The following is a 20,386-nucleotide window of genomic DNA, read 5'->3' as shown; positions in this document are numbered from 1 at the left end:
AGTGTCTATCAACTGTGTACTGATTGGTTGTTCAGTGTCTATCAACTGTGTTCTGATTGGTAGTTAGGTGTCTATCAACTGTGTACTGATTGGTTGTTCAGTGTCTTTCAACTGTGTACTGATTGGTTGTTCAGTGTCTATCAACTGTGTACTGATTGGTAGTTAGGTGTCTATCAACTGTGTACTGATTGGTTGTTCAGTGTCTTTCAACTGTGTACTGATTGGTAGTTAGGTGTCTATCAACTGTGTACTGATTGGTTGTTCAGTGTCTATCAACTGTGTACTGATTGGTTGTTCAGTGTCTATCAACTGTGTACTGATTGGTTGTTCAGTGTCTATCAACTATGTACTGATTGGTAGTTAGGTGTCTATCAACTGTGTACTGATTGGTTGTTCAGTGTCTATCAACTGTGTACTGATTGGTAGTTAGGTGTCTATCAACTGTGTACTGATTGGTTGTTCAGTGTCTATCAACTGTGTACTGATTGGTAGTTAGGTGTCTATCAACTGTGTACTGATTGGTAGTTCAGTGTCTATCAACTGTGTACTGATTGGTTGTTCAGTGTCTATCAACTGTGTACTGATTGGTAGTTAGGTATCTATCAACTGTGTACTGATTGGTTGTTCAGTGTCTATCAACTGTGTACTCATTGGTAGTTCAGTGTCTTTCAACTGTGTACTGATTGGTTGTTCAGTGTCTATCAACTGTGTACTGATTGGTAGTTAGGTGTCTATCAACTGTGTACTGATTGGTTGTTCAGTGTCTTTCAAGTGTGTACTGATTGGTTGTCCAGTGTCTTTCAACTGTGTACTGATTGGTAGTTAGGTATCTATCAACTGTGTACTGATTGGTTGTTCAGTGTCTATCAACTGTGTACTGATTGGTTGATCAGTGTCTATCAACTGTGTACTGATTGGTTGTTCAGTGTCTATCAACTATGTACTGATTGGTAGTTAGGTGTCTATCAACTGTGTACTGATTGGTTGTTCAGTGTCTTTCAACTGTGTACTGATTGGTAGTTAGGTGTCTATCAACTGTGTCCTGATTGGTTGTTCAGTGTCTATCAACTGTGTACTGATTGGTTGTTCAGTGTCTATCAACTGTGTTCTGATTGGTAGTTAGGTGTCTATCAACTGTGTACCGATTGGTTGTTCAGTGTCTTTCAACTGTGTACTGATTGGTAGTTAGGTGTCTATCAACTGTGTACTGATTGGTTGTTCAGTGTCTATCAACTGTGTACTGATTGGTAGTTAGGTGTCTCTCAACTGTGTACTGATTGGTTTTTCAGTGTCTTTCAACTGTGTACTGATTGGTAGTTAGGTATCTATCAACTGTGTACTGATTGGTTGTTCAGTGTCTATCAACTGTGTACTGATTGGTAGTTCAGTGTCTATCAACTGTGTACTGATTTGTTGTTCAGTGTCTATCAACTGTGTACTGATTGGCAGTTCAGTGTCTTTCAACTGTGTACTGATTGGTAGTTAGGTATCTATCAACTGTGTACTGATTGGTTGTTCAGTGTCTATCAACTGTGTACTGATTGGTAGTTCAGTGTCTATCAACTATGTACTGATTGGTAGTTAGGTATCTATCAACTGTGTACTGATTGGCAGTTCAGTGTCTATCAACTGTGTACTCATTGGTAGTTAGGTGTCTATCAACTGTGTACTGATTGGTTGTTCAGTGTCTATCAACTGTGTACTGATTGGTTGTTCAGTGTCTATCAACTATGTACTGATTGGTAGTTAGGTGTCTATCAACTGTGTACTGATTGGTTGTTCAGTGTCTATCAACTGTGTACTGATTGGTTGTTCAGTGTCTATCAACTGTGTACTGATTGGTAGTTAGGTGTCTATCAACTGTGTACTGATTGGTAGTTAGGTGTCTTTCAACTGTGTACTGATTGGTTGTTCAGTGTCTTTCACCTGTGTACTGATTGGTTGTTCAGTGTCTTTCAACTGTGTACTGATTGGTTGTTCAGTGTCTATCAACTGTGTACTGATTGGTTGTTCAGTGTCTATCAACTGTGTACTGATTGGTTGTTCAGTGTCTATCAACTGTGTACTGATTGGTAGTTAGGTGTCTATCAACTGTGTACTGATTGGTAGTTAGGTGTCTATCAACTGTGTACTGATTGGTTGTTCAGTGTCTATCAACTGTGTACTGATTGGTTGTTCAGTGTCTATCAACTGTGTACTGATTGGTAGTTAGGTGTCTATCAACTGTGTACTGATTGGTTGTTCAGTGTCTATCAACTGTGTACTGATTGGTAGTTAGGTGTCTATCAACTGTGTACTGATTGGTTGTTCAGTGTCTATCAACTGTGTACTGATTGGTTGTTCAGTGTCTATCAACTGTGTACTGATTGGTAGTTAGGTGTCTATCAACTGTGTACTGATTGGTTGTTCAGTGTCTTTCAACTGTGTACTGATTGGTTGTTAGGTATCTATCAACTGTGTACTGATTGGTTGTTCAGTGTCTATCAACTGTGTACTGATTGGTTGTTCAGTATCTATCAACTGTACTGATTGGTTGTTCAGTGTCTATCAACTGTGTACTGATTGGTAGTTAGGTGTCTATCAACTGTGTACTGATTGGTTGTTCAGTGTCTATCAACTGTGTACTGATTGGTTGTTCAGTGTCTATCAACTGTGTACTGATTGGTAGTTAGGTGTCTATCAACTGTGTACTGATTGGTTGTTCAGTGTCTTTCAACTGTGTACTGATTGGTTGTTAGGTATCTATCAACTGTGTACTGATTGGTTGTTCAGTGTCTATCAACTGTGTACTGATTGGTTGTTCAGTGTCTATCAACTGTGTACTGATTGGTAGTTAGGTGTCTATCAACTGTGTACTGATTGGTTGTTCAGTGTCTATCAACTGTGTACTGATTGGTAGTTCGGTGTCTATCAACTGTGTACTGATTGGTAGTTAGGTGTCTTTCAACTGTGTACTGATTGGTTGTTCAGTGTCTATCAACTGTGTACTGATTGGTAGTTAGGTGTCTTTCAACTGTGTACTGATTGGTTGTTCAGTGTCTATCAACTGTGTACTGATTGGTAGTTAGGTATCTATCAACTGTGTACTGATTGGTAGTTAGGTATCTATCAACTGTGTACTGATTGGTAGTTCAGTGTCTTTCAACTGTGTACTGATTGGTAGTTAGGTGTCTATCAACTGTGTACTGATTGGTTGTTCAGTGTCTTTCAACTGTGTACTGATTGGTTGTTCAGTGTCTATCAACTGTGTACTGATTGGTTGTTCAGTGTCTTTCAACTGTGTACTGATTGGTTGTTCAGTGTCTATCAACTGTGTACTGATTGGTAGTTAGGTGTCTTTCAACTGTGTACTGATTGGTTGTTCAGTGTCTATCAACTGTGTACTGATTGGTAGTTAGGTGTCTTTCAACTGTGTACTGATTGGTTGTTCAGTGTCTATCAACTGTGTACTGATTGGTAGTTAGGTGTCTTTCAACTGTGTACTGATTGGTTGTTCAGTGTCTATCAACTGTGTACTGATTGGTAGTTAGGTGTCTTTCAACTGTGTACTGATTGGTTGTTCAGTGTCTATCAACTGTGTACTGATTGGTAGTTAGGTGTCCTTCAACTGTGTACTGATTGGTTGTTCAGTGTCTATCAACTGTGTACTGATTGGTAGTTCGGTGTCTATCAACTGTGTACTGATTGGTAGTTAGGTGTCTTTCAACTGTGTACTGATTGGTTGTTCAGTGTCTATCAACTGTGTACTGATTGGTAGTTAGGTGTCTATCAACTGTGTACTGATTGGTTGTTCAGTGTCTATCAACTGTGTACTGATTGGTAGTTCAGTGTCTTTCAACTGTGTACTGATTGGTTGTTCAGTGTCTATCAACTGTGTACTGATTGGTAGTTCAGTGTCTTTCAACTGTGTACTGATTGGTTGTTCAGTGTCTATCAACTGTGTACTGATTGGTAGTTCAGTGTCTTTCAACTGTGTACTGATTGGTAGTTAGGTGTCTATCAACTGTGTACTGATTGGTTGTTCAGTGTCTTTCAACTGTGTACTGATTGGTTGTTCAGTGTCTATCAACTGTGTACTGATTGGTAGTTAGGTATCTATCAACTTTGTACTGATTGGTAGTTAGGTATCTATCAACCGTGTACTGATTGGTTGTTCAGTGTCTATCAACTGTGTACTGATTGGTAGTTAGGTGTCTATCAACTGTGTACTGATTGGTAGTTAGGTATCTATCAACTGTGTACTGATTGGTTGTTAGGTGTCTATTAACTGTGTACTGATTGGTAGTTCAGTGTCTATCAACTGTGTACTGATTGGTAGTTAGGTGTCTTTCAACTGTGTACTGATTGGTAGTTAGGTATCTATCAACTGTGTACTGATTGGTAGTTCAGTGTCTATCAACTGTGTACTGATTGGTTGTTCAGTGTCTATCAACTGTGTACTGATTGGTAGTTCAGTGTCTTTCAACTGTGTAATGATTGGTAGTTCAGTGTCTTTCAACTGTGTACTGATTGGTTGTTCAGTGTCTATCAACTGTGTACTGATTGGTAGTTCAGTGTCTTTCAACTGTGTACTGATTGGTAGTTCGGTGTCTATCAACTGTGTACTGATTGGTTGTTCAGTGTCTTTCACCTGTGTACTGATTGGTAGTTCAGAGTCTTTCAACTGTGTACTGATTGGTTGTTCAGTGTCTTTCAACTGTGTACTGATTGGTTGTTCAGTGTCTATCAACTGTGTACTGATTGGTAGTTCGGTATCTATCAACTGTGTACTGATTGGTTGTTCAGTGTCTATCAACTGTGTACTGATTGGTAGTTCAGTATCTATCAACTGTGTACTGATTGGTTGTTCAGTGTCTATCAACTGTGTACTGATAGGTAGTTAGGTTTCTATCAACTGTGTACTGATTGGTTGTTCAGTGTCTTTCAACTGAGTACTGATTGGCAGTTCAGACACACTGTCTCCTAGGTTTTATATTCTTCAGTACTTAATCTCCAATAATGAAGGTCTTCATAGGTTTATTCTGGACGTTTTCTACCTGAGGGCTTCTATCTTCAATATAATTGCAATTACAATTTGATGCCACCTGCTAAAAACTGAACAGCTGAAAAAAAGTTACATGTGCTGTTAACATTGAATTGAAGTAAACATAGACACTGGGGTGGGTGGAGGGTGGGGGGGGTACTGAAGTTTTGGATTGTCCAAATCCTACGACACCCCCTCCCCCCGGCCTTAAATAATGACGGCTCTCGTATGGACCCCAATGGAAATAAGTCTTTAACTTTGTGGGTTATCCAAGTAATTCAACAATTTGTACTAGTTTTTATTTGTATATCTGTACTGTCGATCTTGTTGTTTTACTGAAATGAAATAAAGTAAACTAAACTAAACTAAACTAACCTATTTACTCTTCTCAATAATAAATCCATGCTATGATGCATAGAAGTTAATAGACATTATCATGTTTCATGGTCAAGATGTCACAGTTTTACAAGCCACAGTTTCCAAGTCACAATTGCTGTCCTAACCGGTCTCCCATATTTTATAGATTTTTTAATGATTGCATATAATTCTCTAAAAGTTAGTTATCTACCAGAGTGCTAAATCTGATAGATATATTGTTAAATTAGTTTTAATCTGGATAGTCAGTTTGTAGTCAATTTCAAATATATATTTCTCCTACCTTTACAATAAAACATGAAAAGAATAAACTTATGTTATTATGTTTGGCTAAATAACCTACAAGGCTGCCAGGATTTGATGCTCATTTGTTCATAACTGAACTTGTCAAAATGGTGTCAGTGGTATGTAAATCATAAAATCTGAGCGGGTTTTTTTGGACAAAAACAATTCTGAAGCTGAATCCTTTGACCGATACATAATTTTATTTCCAATGGTCATCAAGTTAATGACTTCCATGTTTCATCATGGGTGTTGCCATATACCCTATGCACTATAGCACGGCTTTGGAGTTGAGTGTTAGGCAGTCAGATTCGATTTCCTGTTTTTTATTCTGTATTTACGGTGGTTACACATACAGGCTTGGTAATTAATTTCAACATTTCATTATGTGCTATCCAGCAATATTTTCAATTGCTTTGATTAATGTATGCAAATTGAACCATATATACATTTGATTAGTTGTGCTACAAAATATTTTATTGACACTATTTTTAAATTATGGAAGTGCCTTAATACCAAATAATGATAACGAGACTGTGATCACCATTCCTATACCCAATGTGGTTTTACATTGTACAGTTATTTCATAGATCTAATGTGAAAGACTTAATATACATCACAACCATCTTGGGAAAAGATAATAGTTTTAATGTTTGCAGTTGGTCAAACTATACATTTACATCAAATCTTGTGTAGATGTAATTATCAAAAAAGACCCAATGTTTACACCACGCTATATTTTGCATCTTGGAAGGGAAACTATAGAATGGCACAACTATGTCTCAAGGGATGGCAGATAATTGATTGTCATTACAGCTAATTTCACAATATAAAGAGTTCCATTTCATGATTAAGTGTAACGCCAGATGATTTAGCTAGAGATTATATAATGACATAACATCTATGACTGGTTGCAACACATATATCAATTTGTAGTCCTGCTGTATGAGTGTACACTCAGCCAGGCATGTCTCTATCATACATGCAGATAATTCAACTTTGACCCTGAAGGGTAGAGCACTGGAGGGTCTTTCTCCAAAGAGTAATGCTTATCCTACATAGAGAGGAACAGAGTGGACAATGCAAATGTCTTAAAATAAGTCTTCAATGTACTTGCCATTGTCTTTGTAGTAGTGACTGTTCATAAGTATATCTGTGTTATGATACATATAGTGTAATAGTAATAAACCACATCAACATTTTTCCACTGATCATTTGATACTCATTCATATACCAGTATAATACATACCATGATTCCTTTGTTGATTCTAAATAACATATCAGTGTTTAGCACTGAACTGATAAGGTTCAGTAGTGCTATAGGCCTGGCAACGTAACGAGCGATCCATACGTGTGATATATAGTTTCAAGGGCAGAGTAGAAGGAGAACCACCGTACTTCATGAACTTCTTTGTATTTCAGACAGGGATCATTGAGGATAACTTGTATTGATTTCACTGTTTCAGTGCGTACGGCTGATCTTGAAAAGTGATAGTATATATCAGTGAGACTTTGTTGGTATTTCCTCAGATACGGCACTTTCTCGGCGGCCTGACTTGTACATAGCACCAAATGGTGAGCTATGCAATGTATACCAAGTAGGAATGGATTTATCGTCTCAGTCGTATACAAACTGTCGATATAGTTTTTTTACTGAACTGAACTGAACTAAACTAAACTAAACTAAACTAAAATAATAAATACATGCTATGATGCATAGAAGTTAATAGACAGTATCCAAATATCCCTAGCAACCATGATCACGCCCTTAGAAACAGCCAAACGGTTGAAAAATGTATGCAAATATGCCTAGCAACAAGACCCCGCCCATGGCAACAGCCAAATGATCACTGATGTTGTAATGATAACAGGGATTAATAGGCAATTGAATAAACATTCAAAAAATATATGCAAATATCCCTAGCAACCATGACCACGCCCATAGCAACAGCCAAAAAGTGGTGTATTTCACACTGATAACAAGAGGGATTAATAGACAAATGAATAAACATTCAAAACATGTATTATTTGTTTACACAATAAGATTACAATCGTAATTATTGATATGATACATTATTATAACAGAAAGAGTAATATGTATTGAATTATTTAATTACAGTACAAGAGGACAAGTCTACATTATGCCGCTGACAATGGACATTTTGATATCTGTAAATTGTTGCTGGAAGCTGGTGCCAAAATAGATGCAGTTGGAGAAGTAGGTTGAGTTTTGATTAGCTAATATCTTATTTATCAATTATATGATGTGTACATGTCAACCATTCCAATGTGTTATCATTTAATGTGTTTGACTATAACTTTTTTATTTGATAAGGTAAATACTCACATGTTTTCATAGGATGACCACCTTGCCATAGCGCTAAATCCGATGAGTATATTGTTAATGGCCTATGATAGTATCACAATGGTATTGTTAATGGCCTATGATAGTATCACAATGGTATTGTTAATGGCCTATGATAGTATCACAATGGTATTGTTAATGGCCTATGATAGTATCACAATGGTATTGTTAATGGCCTATGATAGTATCACAATGGTATTGTTAATGGTCTATGATAGTATCACAATGGTATTGTTAATGGCCTATGATAGTATCACAATGGTATTGTTAATGGCCTATGATAGTATCACAATGGTATTGTTAATGGCCTATGATAGTATCACAATGGTATTGTTAATGGCCTATGATAGTATCACAATGGTATTGTTAATGGTCTATGATAGTATCACAATGGTATTGTTAATGGTCTATGATAGTATCACAATGGTATTGTTAATGGCCTATGATAGTATCACAATGGTATTGTTAATGGCCTATGATAGTATCACAATGGTATTGTTAATGGTCTATGATAGTATCACAATGGTATTGTTAATGGCCTATGATAGTATCACAATGGTATTGTTAATGGCCTATGATAGTATCACAATGGTATTGTTAATGGCCTATGATAGTATCACAATGGTATTGTTAATGGCCTATGATAGTATCACAATGGTATTGTTAATGGTCTATGATAGTATCACAATGGTATTGTTAATGGTCTATGATAGTATCACAATGGTATTGTTAATGGCCTATGATAGTATCACAATGGTATTGTTAATGGTCTATGATAGTATCACAATGGTATTGTTAATGGCCTATGATAGTATCACAATGGTATTGTTAATGGCCTATGATAGTATCACAATGGTATTGTTAATGGCCTATGATAGTATCAGAATGGTATTGTTAATGGCCTATGATAGTATCACAATGGTATTGTTAATGGCCTATGATAGTATCACAATGGTATTGTTAATGGCCTATGATAGTATCACAATGGTATTGTTAATGTTAGGACTATCTTAATTAAAAAGACAATTCATTTATCGCAATCACCTTCATGGTCAATTATCAAAGTCAAGACAAGTCCTGCCTATCATATACACATTTAGGTATTTACATATTGCCAATTTCTTTTAAAGCATGTTTACAAGTAATCTTGAAGAAAAGAACTATACACAAGCATTATTTTTGGAGCTCATATCACTTTTACTGAGTGGCAACAATATTGATAATTAAAAAACATTATTTTCTGCATAACTCAAAACTAATAAAGAGCCCATTCAAGTGTCTACCCCCATATTATCCAATGCAAACTATCTTTTAGTCTTCGTTGAAGACACAACCCTCAGAAAATACAATGTGTCTGTGATAGACAAATTGGCTTGATTTAATGCTTGACCCTCAAGGTCAAAGGTCAAGGTCTCACATTTGTTCATTCTTACTTACACTTTGTGAATTGGCCCAGTATACATACATAGTGTATTGAGGTTTATACTATTACGGATACTGGTAGTATCCAGTAGAATTCTTCACAATACATAATGGAGACTACCAGAATCCATGTACAATAAAGACAGTGTATTCCAATAGAGATGGAACATCAGAATACAGTTATAGAAGCTAGCCTAAATAATTCCAGTGCAGTTTCCACCAGAATTCAACGTGGAATATTTACACTACTGGATACTGTGTTCCAGTACAGGATATGGATACAGTTTGTGTGGTATCCACTCAAATAGGGCTGGATACAAGTAGAATTCATAATGCTGGAGACTGCATGATGGAAGTGATCTCTGTATGATTTCAAATGTTGGTGTGGGTGGGAGGGGGGGGGGTAAGCTGATGATGTTTGTTTTTTTAGCACAACTGAACTAGGTTTAGTAGTGCTATAGGCATCGAGAAATGTGTGTGTGTGTGTGTGAACAACTTAAAGTCAGAAGCTATGAGGATGTATGTTTTTTTTAGCACAACTGAACTGATAAGGTTCAGTAGTGCTATAGGCATCACTAAGTGTCTGTCTGTCTGTCTGTCTGTCTATGTGGATGTGTGTGAACAACTTAAAGTCCAAATCCACTCGGTGTATTTACTTGAGTGTATAGTTGGGAAATTGTTCAGATGAGAATGATCTTACCACCGGTGTATGATTTGGATAAAAAAACTACTGGGCAGATCGGTGTGAAATTTGATGGGAACATTCTTAAGGGTGTTTAAATTAAGAAGTGTTCACGACATGATGATCCAATCAGTGATATGCAAGTTAGGGGTAAAAATCAATACCTATACTGTATCCATGTGTATAAATATTTTCAAAATCTGTACAGTTGTGGTACAACGCCATTGGCACAACATTTTTCAAATATCAATCAACGGCATTGTAAAGCTTTGACGAAATCTAATTTAGATTTTTACTATAGTTTGTTAATTCCACTTATTTCCACTATAAAAGGAATATACAAATTAACTACCGAAATACATTCACAACATAGACCCAAAATGGCTCATTTTAATACAGTAACAGTGTTAACGCAAAGACAAAGATTCCTTTGTCAGTCTGACATCTAACATTTCACTTTAATGTATTTCACCTGTGATGGCTTCCTTCAGATCACACTGTGTCTTGTGCTCATGTAATAATGTGATCCAATTAACAATCAAATAATTGATATAGAATTTGCAATGTACCACTGAACTATACAAAGAAACCCAAATGTAGGTACTAAACTACCATGGACACTACTATGAGGTGAGATTAATGCCAAAACACTTGTCTTAACATTATTAGCACAACTGAACTGAGGTTCAGTAGTGCTATAGGGATCGCCCGGCGTCTGTCTGTCTGTCTGTGTGTGTGTGTGTGTGTGTGTGTGTGTGTGTGTGTGTGTGTGTGTGTGTGTGTGTGTGTGTGTGTGTGGATGTGTGTGTGTGTAAACAACTTAAAGTCAAAAACCGCTGAACCGATTGCCATTATATTTGGTGGGTCCATTACCTTGGGTGTCTAGTTGGGAAATTGTTCAAAATCAAAATGATCGCATCACAGGTGTGTGATTTGGGTAAAAAAATGTGGTTTTTGGTCAAAAAACTTAAACTCAGAAAGTACTGGGCAGATTGGTGCGAAATTAGGTGGGAACATTCTTAAGTGGATGTAAAGTAAGATTTGTTCATGACATGATGATTCCATCAGTGATATGCAAATTGGGGCTAAAAATGTGTCTTTTAGGTTAAAAATCTATAATTCCAAAAGTACTGAGCAGATTGGGCTGAAATTTAATGGGAATGTATCTAGGGATGTATGGACGAAGAAATATTAAACATACAATGATTCCAGGAGTGATATGCAAATTAGGTGTAAAAATGTTCATTTTTGGTCAAAAACTTATATCTCAAAAAGTACTTGGTCAATGAGTCTGAAACTTGGTGAGATGTTTCTGAAAGTGTAATTATGCAGATTTTCTTCAAACCATTTTGACAAAATTGGCCCTAGCGACCATGACCACACCCTTAGCAACAACCAAATGGCAGTATATTTTGGTCAAATAACAACATCATCTGGTAGGCAAATGAGTAAACATTCAAAAAATGTTTGCAAATACCCTAGCAACCATGACCACGCCCATAGCAACAGCCAAATGGTCGTGTATTTCACAAAGATAACAACAGGAATTAATAGACAATTGAATAAACATTCAAAACGTATGTAAATGTGCCTAGCAACAAGACCACACCCATAGCAACAGCCAAATGATCACATATATTGCAAAGATAACAAGTGATTAATAGACAATTGAATAGACATTCAAAAAAATGTATGTAAATATGCCTAGCAACAAGACCACGCCATAGCAACAGCCAAATAATCACGAATATTGCAAAGATATTATCAGGAATTCATACACAAGTGAACAAAAACATACAAAAATGTATGCAAATATATCTAACAACATGACCACGCCCATAGCAACAGCCAAATGATAGCATATATCGTAAAGATAGCAACATGGTTGGCTAGGCAACTGGATAGTTATTCAACAAATGACCACTTATTGTTAGCATGGACTAGCATATGGATAAACTATTAGAAACTGTACAGTTGTGCTACAACGCCATTGGCGGTATTTTTTTTAGTTTACATTTTCATTTTATTCTCCCATTTTGTCTCCATTTTTATCTAATTGTGTTCACATTTTTATTTCAACCTCTCATTTTGTTTGCATTTTTATCTCATTGTGTTTGCATTTTTAGCTCCGCTGTCAGCGAAAGCTGAAAGCGTAGCTTTAGGTATAGGTGGGTATTGAGGTATAGAGAGTAGAGTGAATCATAGGTGTCCGTCAAACTTTTATATTTTCACTTTCTACTCTGAAAGTGACAGTCGGAATTCTTCGATATTTGGTGTGCATGTTCCCTGGGGGGAGGCTATTCAGATTTGTTCATGCCAAGTTGATCTGTGCCATTTTCAATTTTTTATGATTTTTTTTCCAAAAATGACATTTTCATCAACTCCTCATAAACTTAAAATCAGATTGCTTTGATATCTGGTGTGTTGATGCACAGGGGGTAACTTACTTAGATTTGTTAATTTCAAGTCAGCACGTCTTCTCTTCTATTTTTTATGATTTTTTTTTGAAATTTGAAAAAAAAATGAATATGTTAATGAGCATAATGACCGACGCCATATTGGAAATCAGTCAGCATGACTTTAGGTAAAGTGCAACTTTTCAAAAGACACTATTGACGTCAAACAAGCAATGTAATATGTGCTATAGTCTTAATTCTACGCATTGTGCACCCAAATGACAAATATTTGTTCGAAAAAGGTTTGTTTGTAAACTTCAAATCCAGTTCTCCACCCCTCCTACAGAATGGTTCATTCCAGTATATGCACCTCATTATCATTGTGAGAAGTCTTCCATGCCTGAACTGAAGTGTATCGAACGATTTTTGACAGAGTCAGTCGTCAATAAAAACGATAATACTCTTTCTAAAATTACCACATTTTGAAAGGGAAAGTACTTTGTGGTTCATTTATGGAGTTTTGTTTTTGTACGATCAATATTGGTGGCAAAATTACAGCGTCAAAATTACCGATGTGGTAGTTCCGTACGGCGACAATCCCAAGTACCCGGATGCAGGAGGGACTAACCCAGAAGCAAGTCGTTGTCAGCCATACGTTACTTACAGTGCAGTGGTAACATCGTCCGAGAAATCGCTGCGTTCAGTGTCATTATTCACAGAATTGTTGTTTTCGAGTGAAAACCCGTCTTGAATTGTATAACTCTAACATGTCAAGTTATATTTTGAAAGTTGTATCGCTAGTTTGAGACGATTTTCTCACGTACTATCGGGGCTTACTTGGACCATGGATGTATTAGTGAGACTGTAACAAGTAGTAAAGTTGAAATCTTTGTCGCATGAATTCGTATTTATGTACGGATGCATAGTCTTTCTGAACAGTAATTTTTAGATCAGTTAGTATTTAAACTACGTTTCTGAGTTAATTATTTGGTAGGTAATTGACGAGCTCCCTTTGTAAAAGCGCTGTACAAATTGGATGTCAGCGTTCGCCCGGCCACGTTCAACGGAACTAAGTGAAGCTCAATCATAACAATGGAGGCTGTCAAAATCGAAGACGCAATTTGACCGTGTTGTTATTTCAGTGAGTTTATTCAGCAAGAAAACAACGTGTTCTATGTTTTTGTACTTCCTACATGATGTGATGATCGTTTTTTTTACCGGTACAACTTACAGCCTACAATGAAACTGCTAACTTAGTAACACTAGCCCCATCCTCAGGTAGGATTTTTTGTGCCGTGTAGACGATTCCGTGTTCCGTGTTCCGTGTTCATGTTTTGGGGCACATTTCTAAATACGCGAAACCAGTTATTGAATGTGTAGTGGATATTGATATTCAGTTTGAAAAATTAAAATCCTGAACTTTATTTTGCGAACGGTTTTGTCATTTCTTAGTAATTATAGGGCCGACTATCACGTTTAACATTTATGTCAACCCGGAAGTACATAGACACGAAAATAGACGAGGTGACTTGTACATGTAATTAGTAACAAAATTTTGCTGTAACTGCTGGTAACCTTCAAATTTATTTATTTTTATGTTGTAAATACATTCTAATATGCACTAAGGAGAACACTATAAAGACTTGCTCCATGGGAAGGTAATTTTTTGTCTTTTAAAAATGCAATAGTTAGATCAATGTGTACCAGTAATGTTATGTAGTATTTAAGCTAGAAATAAGACCACATAACATCTTATTACTCCCCCCCTCCAATTAAGGCAAACTACTCACAGAAAGCAACAAAAAAAGAGAAGAAGTTCCAAAACATGAAAAAGAGAATAAAATTACAGTAAGGAGTTGATGATGCACAAACAACTACAAAGAAATAGACAGTTCAATTACAACACACGGTTTGAAATAAATATGGGGTTTGGAAAAGTGAATTAGAAGTAGAGCAAAAACTAAGAGAGATGAAGAGCCTAAGTGAACAAGCGAAAGCACTTAAAGATAGGACCACCAATTTTTTTGCAGGACTACTACGTTATCAATTTTACTAGTCCTGTGGGATAGTGACTTTTTTACTCCAGTGTCAAACCCTGTTGGCTGAAAATGACTCTCTTTCGGGTAGTTGGGGATTGTCGCCATACGGAAACTAAGATGGCGATTAATACATTTCTTCCCTATATATATATCTACTACAACTAGTACAAGTTGAATGTTGTTGACTTGGTAAATTTGTTAGAAATTTTTTTTTGTTGTTGTGTGCATTTCCCAGTCATTTTTTTCAGAGATTTTGTGCAATTTTTCATAACAGTAAATTTTTGTTATAAAATGGTGACTATGGTATAAAAGTACAATACATTACCAACTTCTGTGTAAAATGTGTTTTATAGTGAGACATCATATGAAACCACTAACCACTTTATTGCATCGCTAAAACAAAACTGCATAGTAAAGAGCTGAAGAACTGAACCACTTCTACATGTCACCAAAATAAAAAATAAAATTAAAAAAAAAACAGCGGAGCTATTCTGACCGATAGGTCGCTTGTTATTTAAATCTCCCATTTTGTTTGCATTTTTATTTCAACCTCTCAGTTTGTTTGCATTTTCATCTCATTGTGTTTGCATTTTTATTTAAATCTCCCATTTTGTTTGCATTTTTGTCTAATTGTGTTCACATTTTTATTTCAACCTCTCATTTTGTTTGCATTTTTATCTAATTGTGTTCACATTTTTATTTCAATCTCTCATTTTGTTTGCATTTTTATCTCATTGTGTTTGCATTTTTATTTAAATCTCCCATTTTGTTTGCATTTTTATCTAATTGTGTTCACATTTTTATTTAAATCTCCCATTTTGTTTGCATTTTTATCTCATTGTGTTCACATTTTTATTCCAACATCTCATTTTGTTTGCATTTTTATCTCATTTTGTTCACATTTTTATTTTAACCTCTCATTGTGTTTGCATTTTTATCTCATTGTGTTTGCATTTTTATTTCAACCTCTTATTTTGTTTGCATATTTATCTAATTGTGTTCACATTTTTATTTGGTTGTCATTGTGTTCACATTTTTATTATCTATCTCATTATCATAATTTATGTATCTCCCTAGCCTAGAGTTGGCTTTCCTGTCAGTGTGAAATACTTAAATTTTACCCGAAATAAATACTTTCGCTATCGTTTTAGTTCGTTGGACAGATTTAGGAAGTTTTTGACACCTGTACTTAAAGGTGACTGGACTCTTTGTTCAGTGTCACGCTTTCGTGAAACTTTCAATCATCTGTGATAATAAAGTACTAAGTTAAAGGGCACATGTTTCCGTGGTTGAAAATATCGTCTGGTCATCGTAGAAGTGGGGCAGCGGCCACTCCAATACTTCTAGTACAGACAGATTCGCTTCTCTGAACAGTGCCATGATATCTGAGGCATGTCAGGCACTTAATGAGGCCAGCAGCTTGCTTAGACAAGCTCTATCCGGAGGAAGAACGCGCGCCGCTACCCCCTTTGATCACATCACCTATCGTCTCTCAATCACAATCGAGCGTCTGGCATGTTGGGGACTCTCCACGCAATGTCCAATCATGCCAAGCTCTATAGACGCCGCCAACCCATGCCCAGATTATGACTACAGCTACTCCAACATCGGAGACACAAGTGCTACGGAGTGAGTTGGTCGAGTAGGTGTTTTCATTCTAGGAGTCGTCCTCGTCATGGCAGGTCTGTGAGGGCACTGCATCTGCATCCCACTCATGGAGTCGACCAGCCGGGCGTCCAACTTGGCCACACGTTTGGGTCGCGTTAGGATTGGGTTCCTACTTTGCAGGAAAAGAGGGAATTGGTGAAAGCTGGCCTTGGTGAGAAAAAAATTACACATGCCTGTAAATTTAAATGGCTTGGAGATGATTGAGTTTTTGAGTGATGCGTATCCCAAAATCAAAAATGCAGGTGGTGTAGAAATTTGCCAAACATCTCAAGGTTCAAGAAAAGTTGAGGTTATAAAATGTTCTACAGATATGTATGAAAGGGGGATGGGGCTCCGAACATGGACAAAATTCATCCAGGTTGTATGGTATTTTGGATAGAGTTAACCAGCCGTGTGGTTGCTATGTACAGGTTGGAACCCTTACAATTTTGGGTTGGTTTGTGTAGGGAAACTTTTAGCGATATGTTCGGTAAGCTTAATAGTTGATCCTTCTAGATGAACATTTTGAAACCAACTATAGGGTCTGTTCATCAGTCACAGTTTCACTTATCATATACTATGGCTATGGCTATTATAGGCATATGGATATATTATGTTGTTTCCATGGACATATTTTGGAGTATTCAGTTCAATCGAACATTCTACCCGATGATTGGGTGTTGTTGAGAACACAGTTTTTTCTTCATGTTCTTGGACTAATGATCCAACTTGGGATGACAATCGAAGGGAAACAGTAATTGCTAGCAGTTCATTAGCCCGTGTCAAACCATTTGTACCAGCCATTTTGTGTAAAGGATTGTGGGACAGGCATACTTATGCAACATTAAAATAATAATAATGATAATAATAATAATAAAAATGTGAACACAATTAGATAAAAATGCAAACGAAATGAGAGGTTGAAATAAAAATACAAACACAATGAGATAAAAATGCAAACAAAATGAGAGATTGAAATAAAAATGTGAACACAATTAGATAAAAATGCAAACAAAATGAGAGGTTGAAATAAAAATGCGAACACAATGAGAGGTTGAAATAAAAATGCAAACACTGAGATAAAAATGAAAAAAAATGTGAACACAATTAAATAAAAATGCAAACAAAATGAGAGGTTGAAATAAAAATGCAAACACAATGAGATAAAAATGCAAACAAAATGAGAGGTAGAATTAAAAATGTGAACACAATGAGATAAAAATGCAAACACAATGAGATGTTGGAATAAAAATGTGAACAAAATGAGATAAAAATGCAAACAAAATGAGAGGTTGAAATAAAAATGCAAACACAATGAGATAAAAATGCAAACAAAATGAGAGGTTGAATTAAAAATGCAAACACAATGAGATGTTGGAATAAAAATGTGAACAAAATGAGAGATTGAAATAAAAATGTGAACAAAATGAGATAAAAATGCAAACAAAATGAGAGGTTGAAATAAAAATGCAAACACAATGAGATAAAAATGAAAAAAAATGTGAACACAATTAAATAAAAATGCAAACACAATGAGAGGTTGAAATAAAAATGTGAACAAAATGAGATAAAAATGCAAACAAAATAAGAGGTTGAAATAAAAATGCAAACACAATGAGATAAAAATGACATAATAGGTAATTACCTTATGTATTCATATTTACTGTAAGTTATTGACATAATAGGTAATTACCTTAGGTATTAATATTTACTGTAAGTTATTGACATACATATTCACTGTCATCTAAAAGGAAATATTGAGATATTATTAACACTGTGTTTACAGGAAGCAACTTTTTGATTTCATTTTGACATAATTTGTAAAAATGGTGTAAATTAGTCTAAACATTACATATGTTTGTTTTATATTAGTTTCTCATTGCTGCTGGGAGTGGAAATATAGAGAAGGTTAAATCCTGCTTGGAGAATGGTTATGGTGTGAATGATACAAATGAATCTTGGGTAAGTCTATCAATTCCCTGCTTTCTACAACATGGTTAACTATGGTCAGAACTTGGTTCACTATGGTCAATTACCATGGTTGACCGTGTTCTGACTGTGGTAGTAACCATGGTTGACTATGCTTGGTAATTGGCACCATGTCATTCACTGTCAAAATTCCATGATGCAAAACCACAGTCAATCATGGTCCACCGTGGTGTATAAGGCACAGCTGAATTTTTTGGGGATCACGGATGAACATGTTTGACAATGGTTAAATATGATGTCGGATTATCTGGTGAAACCTTGGTTAGACCCAAAGCCGGTTAAGACAAGTTTATTTTTTGTGTTACATAGACTTTATGGTTGAAATGAATCCAATTTTGAGCTCCTCATATCTAGATGTATAAACAATAGAATTTGCAATATTCAACATCAAAGCATTAATATTTTTTCATTAAGTGAGCACATGTTTGGCCTATTAGTTGATATGGAAGGGCATGGCCAGGATATTTTCATCATAATTACACTTAAATGACTATCAAACAACTAACAATACAAATAATAAATAGCACCAGCCAAGTGTTGGTGTCAAGGGTCAAGGGTCAATTTTTATTTATATGTTGACAAACAGCAAATGTGGTCAATTCTGAAAATCCCCTACATTGACACAGTGAACCAACACTATGTACAAATTGCAGTTTTACTTGTCCACGTCATAATTAAGATAAGACCAATGCAAAGGATTTTGTGACCTTAAGCTTAGTGTCATTGTTAGCAATTGTATAAAGTTCAAAGGCATTGGATCACCAGTCACCTTGATGCTTGATAAAAATTGATGGTATCCCTAAATGTAAAAGTAACTCCACTTCTATGGAAAGAATGACCTGAGTACTGTAATGACTTGTATCCACAACTAATTAGTTCCACTTTTAATGATTTAGTGAAATTTGTGTGGGTTAGTGTTAACTGAGGGTTTTTACATCACTATTTTGAGTAACCATATGAGAACAAATGGCTGGTTGTTTTGATTGAAGGGCAGAGATGGAGTATGTGTTTAATGGATGCAATTGGACAAAGAAAAGAATTAGGAATAGCATGTAATGACAATTGTAATACACGTTGTCTGTACTGAATCATCTTGGTATGTCTTATGCTTAAGATAGCATAGTCTGTATATAACGAGATGTCCGACCTGTGGAAATATTTAACATCTGCTGGTAGTTAGGCCGTTTGTTGTAACAGTGTAGACTTTCTTGTGAATGTGAAGAAGGCTACTAGGCAGACTGACTAGAAGGTTGCATTGAACAAAATGATTAAATCCAACTGTGTATGAATGTCTAATAAAATTGTGGGTGTTATAGGGAGTTTTTGTTTTGGTGGTGATCCATTACCACGTGAGATGCCGCGTTTCACAATATCAAGGAGCCAGTTGTCTTCCAGTGGGTTGGGTAAACCAGCCTCGGTGTGTAGTAATCTGATAATATTAAAGTATCCTGGTGTACCCGTTTGCTTTATATAAGGTAGGAACACTGCATAATGGCACACATTAAGTTGACTGCATGGCATTGGCTGGATACCAAAGTACAAATAAAAACACAGGTAAGCTGTTCATTGTGAACTGTAAGTGCACTTTGTTGTCTCTGCATATGCTAGTCTTTTATATGTAGGTACTTCTGTAACCAGGCTTTGTAGTTGGTGTTGTACAGGTCCTGTAGTAAGTTTGGTTTACCAGAAATATTGTGTTACAAAAGTCGTTTAATTTGTTTTGATTTAGAGATAAGGTTCGTGTAACTGAGTTGATTTGAATTCATAGGAAAGTGAGTGGTTGTCGCAGTTTCAGTTTAACAACTTTATTCCAATTTAGACTGTGATTGTGTTGTGTCCTTTCCTGTGACAGCCAGTTGTGTTTTGGAAATCAAAACACATTTCCTTGCCAGTAGGGTTGAAAGAGCGTGATTTTATCGTAGGTTTAGTTTTTTGTGGGAGAGGTGGTCATAGAGTGACAGGTAGAGGTCAACCGTTCTCTATGGCAAGGTTGTCAAAGCCTGGTTCTTCCTATATTTTAAGTCCTAAAACATGATAACAGATTTGGTGATGTATGAGTAGGCATAGTCACCAATATTAATTATATGCTCGAGGTAGCTTAATTAAGATTACATCCTGTGATAGACCATGTTTGATAAGCGTTCTCAGTATAAGGACGTTTGCAGA

General features: G+C 36.0%; 1 protein-coding gene across 1 annotated transcript in view; it reads left to right on the top strand.

The window, feature by feature from the left end:
* LOC144450387 (putative palmitoyltransferase ZDHHC13) overlaps positions 1 to 20,386 on the top strand; it is a 248,453-nt gene that overhangs the window by 125,773 nt on the left and 102,294 nt on the right. The window contains exons 8-9 of the mRNA XM_078140990.1: positions 7,800 to 7,898; positions 18,104 to 18,193. Coding sequence (XP_077997116.1) covers positions 7,800 to 7,898; positions 18,104 to 18,193 — 189 coding nt within the window. The remainder of the gene's footprint in view (positions 1 to 7,799; positions 7,899 to 18,103; positions 18,194 to 20,386) is intronic.

This window comes from Glandiceps talaboti, chromosome 19 (assembly GCF_964340395.1).
Source record: "Glandiceps talaboti chromosome 19, keGlaTala1.1, whole genome shotgun sequence".
Taxonomy (NCBI): Eukaryota; Metazoa; Hemichordata; class Enteropneusta; family Spengelidae; genus Glandiceps; species Glandiceps talaboti.
Note: the sequence above shows the minus strand (reverse complement) of the source record. Positions and strands in the feature narration are given on the sequence as shown.